The sequence below is a fragment of the Dunckerocampus dactyliophorus genome, chromosome 10, assembly GCF_027744805.1.
Source record: "Dunckerocampus dactyliophorus isolate RoL2022-P2 chromosome 10, RoL_Ddac_1.1, whole genome shotgun sequence".
Taxonomy (NCBI): Eukaryota; Metazoa; Chordata; class Actinopteri; order Syngnathiformes; family Syngnathidae; genus Dunckerocampus; species Dunckerocampus dactyliophorus.
The window spans coordinates 19,561,998-19,574,828 of NC_072828.1; the positions used below are offsets into that span (position 1 = coordinate 19,561,998).

The 12,831-nt window shown below is 38.8% G+C and overlaps 1 protein-coding gene across 4 annotated transcripts; it reads left to right on the top strand.

The window, feature by feature from the left end:
* Positions 1-3: 3 nt before the first annotated feature.
* Positions 4-12,501, top strand: LOC129189248 (uncharacterized). Of its 4 annotated transcripts, XM_054790753.1 has the most exons (12): positions 4-780; positions 2,354-2,447; positions 2,530-2,623; positions 2,807-2,939; positions 4,324-4,506; positions 4,994-5,047; positions 5,386-5,516; positions 8,230-8,404; positions 8,501-8,626; positions 10,757-10,785; positions 10,887-10,974; positions 12,085-12,501. In XM_054790753.1, the coding sequence occupies exons 3-12, from the start codon at positions 2,601-2,603 to the stop codon at positions 12,124-12,126; spliced, it is 984 nt and encodes a 327-aa protein (XP_054646728.1). In that variant the 5' UTR covers positions 4-780; positions 2,354-2,447; positions 2,530-2,600; the 3' UTR covers positions 12,127-12,501. The 4 variants fall into 4 exon arrangements, with proteins under 4 accessions (XP_054646728.1, XP_054646727.1, XP_054646726.1 ...); XM_054790752.1 differs by having other exon boundaries at positions 2,354-2,623; XM_054790751.1 differs by lacking the exon at positions 4-780 and having other exon boundaries at positions 2,195-2,623.
* Positions 12,502-12,831: the final 330 nt, after the last annotated feature.

Consider the following 12,831-nt stretch of genomic DNA (forward strand, 5'->3'; position numbering starts at 1 on the left):
TGACAAGACAATTGATTTTCTATCATCTGTAACTTTAAAGTATTAAATATTTAAACATACGACAGATCTGTCCCTGATTTATAGTATGAACATTAACTGTAAACTATAATCAGCAGGAATTTGGTTATTTTTTTTATATAAGAAGAGTGGAATAAAGCTGCTCGCTCTGTTTTGACTATCGAGTACATAAAGTCATTAGGGAGTGTAAGGAGACAGTCACTTCAACATAGCATTCATTACTTATCGTTGATTGACTAGTTGTGTCATCACAGTTTCACCTGAGGAATGAGGAGTAGCATTTAATTAAGCATTTAATTAGGGATGGCCCAATGCTACTTTGTCTATGTCTGATACTACTGGCGATACTGCAACATTTTTGTTAACAGTAGCTGTACAGTAGATCAGGGGTCCCCAACCACCGGGCCAGGGCCGAACTGGGCCGAGGAAACCTTTTAGGGGCAATGATAAAAAAAAAAAAAATACACACACACAAAAAAATACTTTTGTAAATAACTAAATACAATTTTAAGTAAATGCATATCAATTTTGAAAATATGGGCCATTATTTTATTAATAAAATAATATAGTTTGAAGTTTTTGCATGTTTATGTTGTTTGTTGCGAGTGTTAACACTTTGTTTGACAGTCCTTGAACGCACCATTTTGAGTGCGCTAGCCTTCACCCACCCTGCACAGATTGTCAACTATACTGTATTTTTTGGGGGGGGGTTTCACTTCATATTTGCTCCCAAATGCTGATACTCTGTGGGAATTCATAAAGGTAAAGTTTGATGACGTTATTGAGTGTAATAATAATACTAATGTGTATATTTATTGTGTGCACAGCTTCAAGTTAATTCATGCTAGCACACTACCTGTTACCACACACATAAGCAGCAGCGGCGGCTATAATCTTCTCTCTGAAAAACGAACTCCAAGCATATCGTGGTGGATGGTGGGTCTGTATTCACTTTGTGCTTTTAATTTGATGTTAGCTTTACACAACACATACTAAATGAGATAAATTACATTGCTGTACAACCCCCATCGCCACCAACCCGGTCCGCTTAGATTTGTGGGAACACGAGTCGGGCCGTGGGTCCAAAAAGGCTGTGGACCACTGCAGTAGATCCCCGCCATTCGTAGGCGTTACTGTCCAAGACCAATGGCAAAAATAGAAAGAAAATGGATGGGTGGATGGTATTTCAAACAATAAAAAAAGAAAATAAGTAAAATAATAAAACCATTAAATACATTTCAACAAATGTTTCAGACAAACATTACATCAAATGACTGAAGCATCAAAAGTATTGATATTTTGATTTGAGAATCAATTTTAGAGTATGAAGAGCTGGTATCTGAAGTATCATATTTCAGTGAGTCTGTGGTGCCCTAAGCATTTGCCTGTACAGTAATTCCTCGTTTGTCATGGTTAATCGATTCCAGAGCCAACCATAAAAGGCGAATTACCACGAAGTAGAATTCCTTATTTCTAAATGGAATATTTTCGTATTTAGTGCCCTGCGACTGGCTGGCGACCATTCCAGGGGGTACCCCACCTCTCGCCAAGTGATGACAAGCGGCATAGAAAATGGATGGATGGATAGTTTAATTTTTAGAGAATTTTAGAGAAAACCTTATAAATATGGTTTTAAACATTATTAGAGCCCTCTACACATGAAACAACACCCCTATAGTCACCTATGCGCTCATATTACTCAATAGACTAGAGATAAGAACAGAAAATAAGCCATTTAGTACATAAATCAAATTCATGCTTGTGTGTTGTTGGGGAAATGAGTGGGTAGTGGACAGGAAGTGACGTCAGGTTCAAAGTTGAGGGTTAGCTTTACTGTAGCTGGGTTACGGCCGCGACAGTAGCCAAAGTTATTATTATGATTACTATTATTGTTATTGTGCCTGTTGTGAGATAGTTAAAACCTGCAATAGAAGTCTGTTCTGGTGACGTCTCACTAAATATTACAGTAACATTACTGACACCTAGTGACCAGTGTAGAATACTACATACCACAATTTGAATGCATCTTCTGAATGCTTTATATTTGCATTTGAGTTAATTTAGCAATTTCTATGCTTGTAAATGGTTAATTTGCTTAAATAAACATATTTTTTGACCAATAATAGGCCGTATTCAACCACCAAGCAGTATAATGTATTAATTAATTTTGGAAAAACTGTGATTAGAGCGAAGCTGCAAAATTTGGTGAAAAGTGGTGAGGGGCTACTACAGTATATTGCCTAATGGCCCAGCTGGCTCTGTATACTGTGTAGACTGCGTACTTGATTCCTTAGTGCGCAAGTGTTGACAGTGTTGCGCTAACCCAAATGGATAGATCACTCCAAGGGAAAGGGTTGTTTTGAGCGCAGTACGGACGCCGCACTACATTTTGCAAGTAACTTCTCAGTGTGACCGCACATGAAACATGTGTAAGTATGGAAGTGTGTGAATTGAGACCGCCTTTCCAATGAACCTCCCCCATCAATGAGGTTGTACTCCCTGTCGCCATAGCCAATCACCGTGCAGCAACACCAATCTGAGCCAACCAGCTGAAAACTGTGATGACTCTCAGCTGGGCATAGATGAGCTGGCCACACTTTGGAAGGTAAAGGTGTGGATCGATTGAAAACAAAACAGACAGAAATCAGATGAATCTGGGAACAAATCATTAGTACTAAGAACAGAACACAAACTGCGATTAAGCAAAGGCAAGGTTAAAAATGTAATTTTGGTCTGATGAGGAAGAGAGCAACTACTCTAGATAAAACGCTTCAATCAATGCAAATAGGATGAAGTCCAATGAAAGTAAGGCGGCCTTGATGGCCATCAAGGAAAACATTGAGATGGAATTGTTTTCGTCAAATGAATCCACTGTGGTGATATCAACTCAAGAGATGGAGGAAGAACACTGCTTTTATCAGGTATGTGCACACCTTTACTTGATGAAGACATACAGGTAACCGACAAGCACTAGACCAGGGGTCACCAACGTTTTTCCTTGTTAGAGCTACTTTTACAAAATGAAAATGGCCAAGAGCTACTCATTTTTGTAACATTTATTTTCAGATCTTATTTTAAACCCAAACAAAGCGAATATGCTTGTTTTACCAGAACATTAACAAAATGCTGGTGTCCACAACGCACATGTTGTATTTCAGAATGCATTTCTTTCTACTGTTCTTTCATTTTTAACTGAAAACCTGAATGAAAAGCAGGCTTGCGGGCACCTCGTGGTCGTGGGGGGCTACCTGGTGCCCGCGGGCACCACGTTGGTGACCCCTGCACTAGACCCTATGTTGGGATTGTCACGGCCTGACTCAATACCCACATTGTCTTCAAAAACTCTCCCCCCGCATACAAATATTCCATACAAAACATTAAACATGAGGATGAAGGCCATATTGAAAAGAGAAAAAGTTGAAATATTGAATGTTTGAACAGATATCAGACTAAGAATAATAATGATTGGAATATTTAACAGCGTAGCACATCTTCACCAACAAAGTACTGTTCTCATTTTCTCATTTTACTGGCACATTTTCACTCCAGTGTTTACTTATTTATTCATTATTTTTAATGTCTCTTCTTACTTTAACTTATTGGTTTTCTACTGATTTATTAACTCCAACGTTTTTGTATTTCTTTACAGTTATGTAACCATGTATGTAACCATGTTAAAATTTTTAAACACCTTTTATTCTTTTTTCCTGCATTATTGCACAAACTATAATAATATTTTCTAAATTTGATTTTATTTTTTATTATTCACCCTTTTCCCTTCATTCTTTCCTTTCCTTCACCACCGCATACACTACCAATCCATCGCGACACATTCTCTGTTCTTTTATTCTTCCGGGTGACACCAACAACTTTTTAATGACGAAATATAAACACATGAATTATTGTAACATGCTTCTACTCCTTTACAGATGTGTTGAATTGCACAAGCGCAATTAGGTGATGTCCCTCAATGTAATTTGTTAAACATGTCTGACATCATACCACACCACACTGGAGTGGTTTTAGGGTTATTCTCAGCTGTTGCATAATTTCATACTTTTTGTCATTCTAACAAGCTATGTGACATATAGTAGTTTTGAGATATTGCAGGAAGTCATGCTCTTGCAACATGGAACCTTGTCGTTTAACTAATTGATATTCTATCCAAACACATCAATGGCACTGCCTATACTGTAGTGGCAAAAGTAAGGTATCATTTATGTGCATTAGTCTATTAAACTAGTAGCAACAGGACGACTATCACTACTAATTATGATGATGATTATATCTTTTTTTTTAATTCAGAAAAACTTGGAACATCCTCTGGTTTATAGTTGTGAGGAAAACCCACAGCCAGAGGTTCAGATCCAGCAAGACAGGCGGCAACAGGCCAAACCCAAGCCCAACACAGCGTCTCCTGCCAGGGAGAGAACCGGAAGCTGCCTCCCACCCTCCACATTCATGGAGGACATCGAGATAGAAATGGAGGTGAGATCCTATCAGGAATTTTATAAATTTTTCTCCTGAATATACACCCAACATTCCAGAATGACAACAGAAATTGTGAAATGGTTGTGTTTTAACCTACAGTCACGGAAAAAATGATTAGACCCCCTTGTTTCTTCAGTTTATTGATCCATTTTAATGCCTGATACAACTAAAGGTACATTTGTTTGGACAAATATAATGATGATGATAAATATAGCTCATAAGAGTTTAATTTAAGAGATGATATCTAGCAACTTCCATGGTTTTCTTCATAATAACCAAAATCACTTAAGTTCTTACATGGATAGCTATAGCATTGTACTACCAAAAAATGTAACTCTTATGAGCTATTTTTGTTGTCATTGTTATATTCGCCCAGACAAAGGTACCTTTTGTACCAGGCATGAAAATGAACAAGAAACTGAAGAAACAAGGGTGGTCTAATCATTTTTTCCATGACTGTATTTGTGTTTATTCCCTGTCTCAGGTGTTTTCTTCCCCCAAAAGCTCTGAGGGAAAGTTAGTTGAGAGCATGACTCCGGTAATTCTCCTTCCGTTTTTCACTATTGCATTAACGCCGCACATACTGGTCACTGATCATCTTTGTTGCAGCAATCTGACCACAAAGGAGCACAATGTGACCTATTCAATCACTGAACCAGTCAGTCAATGCTAATCTCTTTTCACTGTCAGAAAATACAGTAGTTGAATACAGGAGATGCATTCCAAATGTTTTTACAGATTGTTTTACTGTGAATTTAACCGCTTTGTGCTGTCAGATTGATTCATCATGTGTTGATTGTTTTCTTTGTTTACATAGTCCAAATGGAATTTAGTGTAGTCCTTTTATCATGAAATCAATGTTGAACTCTCTTACAGTCGTCTCACACACCCTCTTTAAATAAAGAAAGCCGAGTCAGATGGAAGAGTTTGACTCCACAGAAGACTGGGCTCGTGGTCAAGGATGTGCTCTGTTTATCAAGAGGTCACTACAATGATGAAATCATCAGGTGGGAGTAATTTAATCATTCACTTATATTAATCGTAACACCTTGGTCTTGGTCAGAAACCGACAAAGCTCAAGTCCACAAAAACACTGAGGATTAATTTTGTTAGCTGGGATTGGCTCCAGCTTCCCTGCCGCACTGAACAGGATATGTGATGATCCGGATGAATGGATGGAATGATCCTAATCTACTGGGAAACAACAATGCAATGAGGTTTCAATGATAGACAACGGGGAGAGGGAAGTCTCGGCTTCCCTGCTTAGGCTTCTGTCCCCATGACCCGACCTTGGATAAGCGGTAGAAGGTGGATGGCTGGACGGATGGATAGTCACCTTTACACTCCTATTATTATTTGCTTACAACACATTGCTCAACTGTAATGCACAGGCTACAGTATCACTGCAGGGACACCAGAGACGGCCGCCGATAGCATAGCAAGCCACCGAGCTAACTACTTAGCCTCTCCAATTTACTTATTCTAAAGTGTTTCAAAAAAGTCTTTCAAAGAGTCGGGAAGAATGACGAGGAAATAAGCCAAAACCTTACCACTTCCACACGGAATGGGAGGAGAACTGGGAGGACAACTATTTTGTGTAGGACATGCCATGGTTGACTACATGCTGTGTAAAGGTAATCTAATCTAATCTACTGTCATGTAACATTCCTGACGCCTAGTGGCCAGAATACTACATATAACTTGTTTGTCAGTATTTTTTGACTAATAATAGTCCAAAGTCACAGAGAAAACAGTGGTTATTTTTAATGAATTAATCTTCGAAAACTGTGATACAGTGAGGGACTGACATTCGAACCGTGATGTAGTGAGGGACGCCCTGTGCGTTTCATCATATCTGACTGCACTTAACAAAATCAAAGTAGCTTAGAACAACATTGAATTAAAGGCACAAAATGAATACAGACTCACCATTGGAACGAGCCTGGACTTTGTATTCCAGAGAAAAGATTATCACATCGTTGTTTGATATGTTGGTGCCAGGCAGTGTGTCCCTTTTTTTTTTTTTAATTTAAATCATTGCTTCTGGAAGTTTTCAACGGCCCGGTTTAGCCCCACACACAGAAAGGTTCCGGGCCGCAGCCTGGTGGTTGGGGACCCCTGCCCTAGGGAACACATTTATAGTAATATGCATGAGCTCTTAAATGGCTTAGTTACTCTTATTAGGTCTACCAAATTGGGTATTATGAGTGGAAAGGTGACTTTAGGGGTGTTATGTCATATCTAGAGGGCTCTAATAATGTTTAAAAAACAGTATTTAGAAGGTCATAAACAGGTTTTCTATGCTCTAACTACGAAAATATTTCATTTATAAATAAGGAATCCTTCACTTATCACGGTCTGGTCCAGAATCTATTAACCGCAATAAACAAGGGACTAAATTACTATCTATTTATTGTTGTAGATTTATTTGTTCTTGTATTCCCAAGTCATTGTCTTGAGTCTTATAAGGATAGGATTTCTTGACTTCTACCTATTCGCACTGAAAACAGCTGACACAAGGTGGCCAATGTATCAGAGGTCAGCTTCAGTCATCTTATCTATTTTTCTCTTTGCCGAAGAACAAAAACGATTTGATGTCAAGATGATGGTATTACAAAGATAACGCTGCTCAAAAGTCATGCCGATGTTTTTACTTTGAACAAATTGTCTCCACGACTAATCAATGATAGAGTTCACGCCACAGGACTGTGTGAAATTTGCTTAGCATGTGTCTGAGACCATTCCAGACACAGAAGGAACTGTAGGAAAAGTATGAGAATGTCGACAATTTTCTTCACAGTTTAGTAGCCGATACATACCCTACATCAGGGGTCACCAACGTTTTTCCTTGTGAGAGCTACTTTTACAAAATGAAAATGGCCAAGAGCTACTCATTTTTGTAACATTTATTTTCAGATCTTATTTTAAACCCAAACAAAGCACCTCATGTGGTCGTGGGGGCTACCTGGTGCCCGCGGGCACCATGTTAGTGACCCCTGCCCTACATACTGTACATACATTCATGATTCAGCATTCACGGCCACGTAAATTCTCAAATTTTTGGTCAAAAAAGTATTATTTATTTTATTTTTCTTCCTAAAATAGGGCATGTTTTCCAGAGAAAACACATCTCATTCATTCTAAGTCAGTAATAATTTACAAATACATGATCATACAGGTTAAATATACAGCATACATGTGGCACTGTTAGAAAGCCCACAATTTTTACATGGTTATTCCTTTATGCTTAATTGATTGTTTTTTTTCCTCAAGTGTTGAGATTTCCTACTATGTTAAGGGGTCCTTGAACGCACCATAGTTGTGTGCTCTGAGAAACGCATACGTTTGTTTGGCTACCTAAGTACTACCTTCGACAGTCAATCCAGCCTCAAAACCTGCAGTATGGGAAATTATCATTCATCAGTGGTGAGTTTTATTAAATGTGTTTAATAAGTGTGTGAAGCATATTTAGAGCGTAAACCTGGATTTTGTCAAGAGTGAACAATGGCAATTAAAGAGAGAAGGGGAAGATTCTGGTGCTGAATCTAATCATTACAACAGTCAATTTTATTGCAAATGTTGATCCGAAATCAGATGAGAATATCAGCGTCAAGCTAGCAGGAGAGTTTGGAAGATGTGTGTGTGTGTGTGTGTCGGGATCTACAGGGCTCTACAGTACATTGCATTAATCTAAGCCAGTGTTACTTCCTGTCTCCACAGCAATATAGCACCACAAGGTAAAGAGCGAGAGCTTCTTTCCGCCATGGGAATGATTGCTCGAATCACCATAGACTGTGAGTGGTCACCCAATCAGCTGGAGAGTCGGCTGGTGGCACTTTTCAGAGAGCGAGTTGCGAAACAGACTGGACAAAAGTTTTCTTTCACATATTTACAGGTGTGAATGAGTTTGACGTAACTGTTTTTCCCAAACGTTTATTTGGAATTTGTCAACTTGCAACTTTTGTTTTTGTGGTTAAATTTTGCTGTGCAGTGCATACAGGGATGTCGGGTTCTGTTTGTACCACGCACGCCTGCAGAAGGATGGACCGGAGTGCAGGTGCTCAGGATCTCAGGAAACGGTGCTCTGTATATACTCAGCCACCATGACCACTCGCAGGTAAATGCATGGCCATTCATTTCTCACTTGACCCGTACGAACCCAGACCCATTTGTTCTTACAGGAAAATTGAGGGATATACCACAGATCAAGTTAAAAGACTGCTAATGGTATAAGGCAGGGGTCACCAACGTTGTGCCCCCCACGACCGCATGAGGTGCCCACAAGCCTGCTTTTCATTCAGGTTTTCAGTTAATAATGAAAGAACAGTAGAAAGAAATGCATTCTGAAATACAACATGTGCGTTGTGGACACCAGCATTTTGTTAATGTTCTCGTAAAACAAGTATATTCGCTTTGTTTGGGTTTAAAATAAGCTCTGAAAATAAATGCTACAAAAATGAGTTGCTCTTGGCCATTTTCATTTTGTAAAAGTAGCTCTCACAAGGAAAAACGTTGGTGACCCCTGGTATGAGGTCTGTGATGATACATACAGTATGTTACATTAGGTGTTCACAGAAATGTATTCCTTATTTAAAAATAACCCAACTTGAAAGTTTTTTTTGTTCTCATTGCCACAAATGTCTTTTGAATTGAACAAAATAACATATATGACCACACGTCTTTCCCTTTTCTGTGCATTCTAAATATTGAAAAACACGAGGCAGCTAATACTGCAGGTAAGTGGGATTCACCTCTTCTGCCTATAAAGCCCTCTTAAAAAACAAAACAAAAATTCCAACAATGTTTTATCGTTTCATATACATGCTGTGACCATACAGTAACAGGCACGTTCATGATAACGTAATACTTACAGTATTGTGCCATATTTTGGTAATTTTGTCAGCATTACCGGATTTTCCTTCCTGGGCGCATTGATTTCACAGAGCCCACTGCAACTCACGCTACTTCCGTCAACACACAACAGCATTGAGATCACGTTCTGCTTTGCTATCACTATTCCTGACTACAATCGTCCCTTGTTTAGCGCGGTTAACCGGTTACAGAACCAACCGCTATAAGTGAATTTGTGAGAAATAGGATTCAGTGTTAATAAATTGAATATTTCTGTAGTTGGAGCATAGAAAACCTGATTATGACCTTCTAAAAATGTTTTTTAACATTATTAAACATGAAATAACACCCCTATAGTCACCTTTATACTCGTATTACCTAATATAGTAGACATGCTGGGCAATAATAAGACATAATAACTCACCATTAGCATTGGGAAAGTTCCTTGATGTAGTATCTCGAATGTACTGTAATGTGGCTTGATTGTGCATGGCATTAAAAAAGAGATCGGCATCAGCCTATCGTACTCACTATGGCGTTTGTTGATTGGTATATTCATGCCAGTCTGACATGAATCTGCTATCCATAGACGTACACTCCAACACTACTGCTGGCTTTTTTTCCATCACATTGCACAACACTTACACGCAGGCTATGGGATCTCTGGATTCACACAAGACACGGCCGCAGCTTTTATCACAGCAATATACCGAGCTAACTAGTTGGCCTCCAATTCATTTATTCTAAATGTAAGAATGTGTTTGAAACTGAGTGAGGAAGGACGACAAAATAAGCAGATGGAGATTCGAACCCGTGCGAAACGTAAATAACAATTCTTTTTGTTAAAAGAACCGGCATAACTCTCGAGTGTTTCTGCTGCACTGAGTAGCACAGAGTGTTACTTACCATCATCGATGGAAAAGATTTGTGTGTCTGACGAACAATTGTTACCGCTAACAAACCCTGCAGTGGCAGAAACTTTTTTCCACCTATCCTAAATCAACAACTGTCGACTAAGTCCCCATGATATTGATTCTGATACATGGAGCGCATAGTGCTTGATATCACAGCTAGATACACAATCTATCAAGCTATGTCACTACACCATCAAATGAGTTCCTCTGTGTTAGCTCCTGCAACATAAATGTCGCTGTGGCTCGGTTCATATGCAGATCACGACATGTAAATGGGGCATTGTTGGCGGTTTTTAAAGATTTTTTTTAGAAGGCTTTATAGGCGAAATAGGTGAAAACCCATTTCGTCCATTCTTAGTGAAAAACTACTAGCACGAGGCAGCTATCTAGAACGCACAGAAAAGAGACAGACGCGTGTTCTTGTCTCGCATGCATTTCCGCTTAATGAACAATAAATTCCGATATATTTCCTGTCTTACCAGGTGGCAAGTGAGACAGCTGTGGTTGACAGGTATGATTTATAACAAAAGAAAACCACACAACCAAATGAACAGATCATATCACTGAACTGGCTTGGGCTTTGAGTGCTGTCGTCTGTCTGACACCTTTCAGGGAAGAATTATGTCTGGAGGCAAGAACAGAGAAAAGCCAGGATGGAGACAGACAGAACCACCCACGTATTGATGAAAACACAGACAAAGTGAGTTTATTTATTCGAACAACTCAGTTAAAACTCGACTCAAGAATATCCAAAAAAGTAAAACAAGTATGAGCAAGGAAACATTAATTAAAACTGGGACTGTCAAAAATAACACGGTAACGGGGTGAACTAATTTATTTAATTAATTACGTTAAAATATTTAGCGTAATTAAGCCACGTGCATCATGGCAAGCCACGCCTCGCTGTTATGATGGCGTACAGTGTAGCGTCCCCACAGTGTCACTGAGAGTCTGATGCTCTTCTGTAACTTTATACTGAACTGAACACATCAAGATGGAGTGAGTCTGGACCCCAGATGCTGAAGCGAGGTTTCCACAGTCTGTAATGACACAAAAAGGGTAACAAAAGGCGATGGTGGAGGAAGAGAGCACCGTGGAGCGCCGCGGCCAACTTGTTTATGTATATGTTCCACAGCGGAAGAAGATACAAGCATCTTCATCACAAACACATGAATGCACGGGCGACAGGAGAAAAATATAACGGCAAGCGTCTTGTGACGTCTGTTTTGTGATGCAAATGTATTACTCTTTGAGAAGCCAAACTCTATACTTAAATGGCCCCAGCAACTAAGCTGGACTACCTTCCTCATCATGGCTATCCAACCAGAACTGGACTCACGGGATCAATTGGGGGAGGTAAATCACTGTTGGTGTAATACACTGCTGATGGGGATGTCATACAACTTCATGTCAAAAAATCCAAACTATCCCTTTAAAGAGACTATAATGTTAGGCAAATAGATTTTCAGACGTGTGGTATCTTTTAGCCTGATTAAAATTTTCTGTTCATTTGGAGCTGTTACTACATACTGTACAAATACAAATAACCCTGTCTTGTCATTTATTTATTTTCTGTTAATAAAATACAATAAAAACCGTCATATTTCTGACATAGCTGCAAATGGTGATTAATCATGATTATTTGAAAACTGATTAATCTGATTTAAATATTTTAATCATTTGACAGCCCTGAACGTTTTTGATCATAAAATGCATCTTCACATTGATTGAAAATGCAATTAAAGTATATTTCAAATTGTATTTTGTCCCTTTGTGAATGATTATATGTTATGTTATGTATGTGTTATAGGCTCCTGCCCCTGGATGCATGGATGTTAATAAAAGGACCTGAAACATCATAATTTGGGAATGGATTACTGTTCCAGTTGTTCCACATCTTGCCATGAATGGTTAAGAAAATGGATGGATGGGTCGTTAAAATTCATTGTTTCCTGTTTTAGATGCAATGGAGGTGAAATTGGCTAACTATCCCAGGATACATTGTAATACTCTGCCGAGCTTACAGAATACCTCTCTAAAGGGGCGTGCTGTGTTCACCCGTCATGTTTGGAATAGTGGAGAGAGGAATGATGCAAAAGTCCTTAGACTCAATCAAGAGATGTAATTCTGCTCTCTGATGATTTTTGTGTTGTTTGCATACTGCAAGTTTGCAAAGTACTGTAATCTACTCTAATAGATGATTGATTTCAGTCAACAAGATGACCAAATTGGGGAAAAAAAACCTGTCATTTATCGAAATGTTTTAAATGCATGCTTTTTTTCTGAAAGAAGTGTTCATTTTCTGTTGACTAATAAAGTCTATAGATGTTAATTGATTTAATAACTTATTTTAAGATAAAACAAATAAAAGGATTTTAAGATGGATTCTAAGGGGCTATCCACGTGGAAACATTTTCAGGTCGAAACACCAACGTATTTTATCGTTTCAGTCTCTCCATCCACACGGAAACGGCGTTCTGGGTGGACCTGAAACAGTATTTTTTGAAAACGGCTTCCAGAGTGGGAAAATCTGAAAACGCCGACTTGTTTTCGTGTA

What these genes read in the sequence shown, in the direction of transcription:
- LOC129189248 (XM_054790752.1), top strand. Translation starts at nt 2,601, where the DNA reads ATGAGCTGGCCACACTTTGGAAG. An exon ending in TACAATGATGAAATCATCAG is followed by an intron (nt 5,517 to 8,229) that starts GTGGGAGTAATT and finishes CTGTCTCCACAG; the next exon opens with CAATATAGCACCACAAGGTA. An exon ending in GCCACCATGACCACTCGCAG is followed by an intron (nt 8,627 to 10,756) that starts GTAAATGCATGG and finishes CTGTCTTACCAG; the next exon opens with GTGGCAAGTGAGACAGCTGT.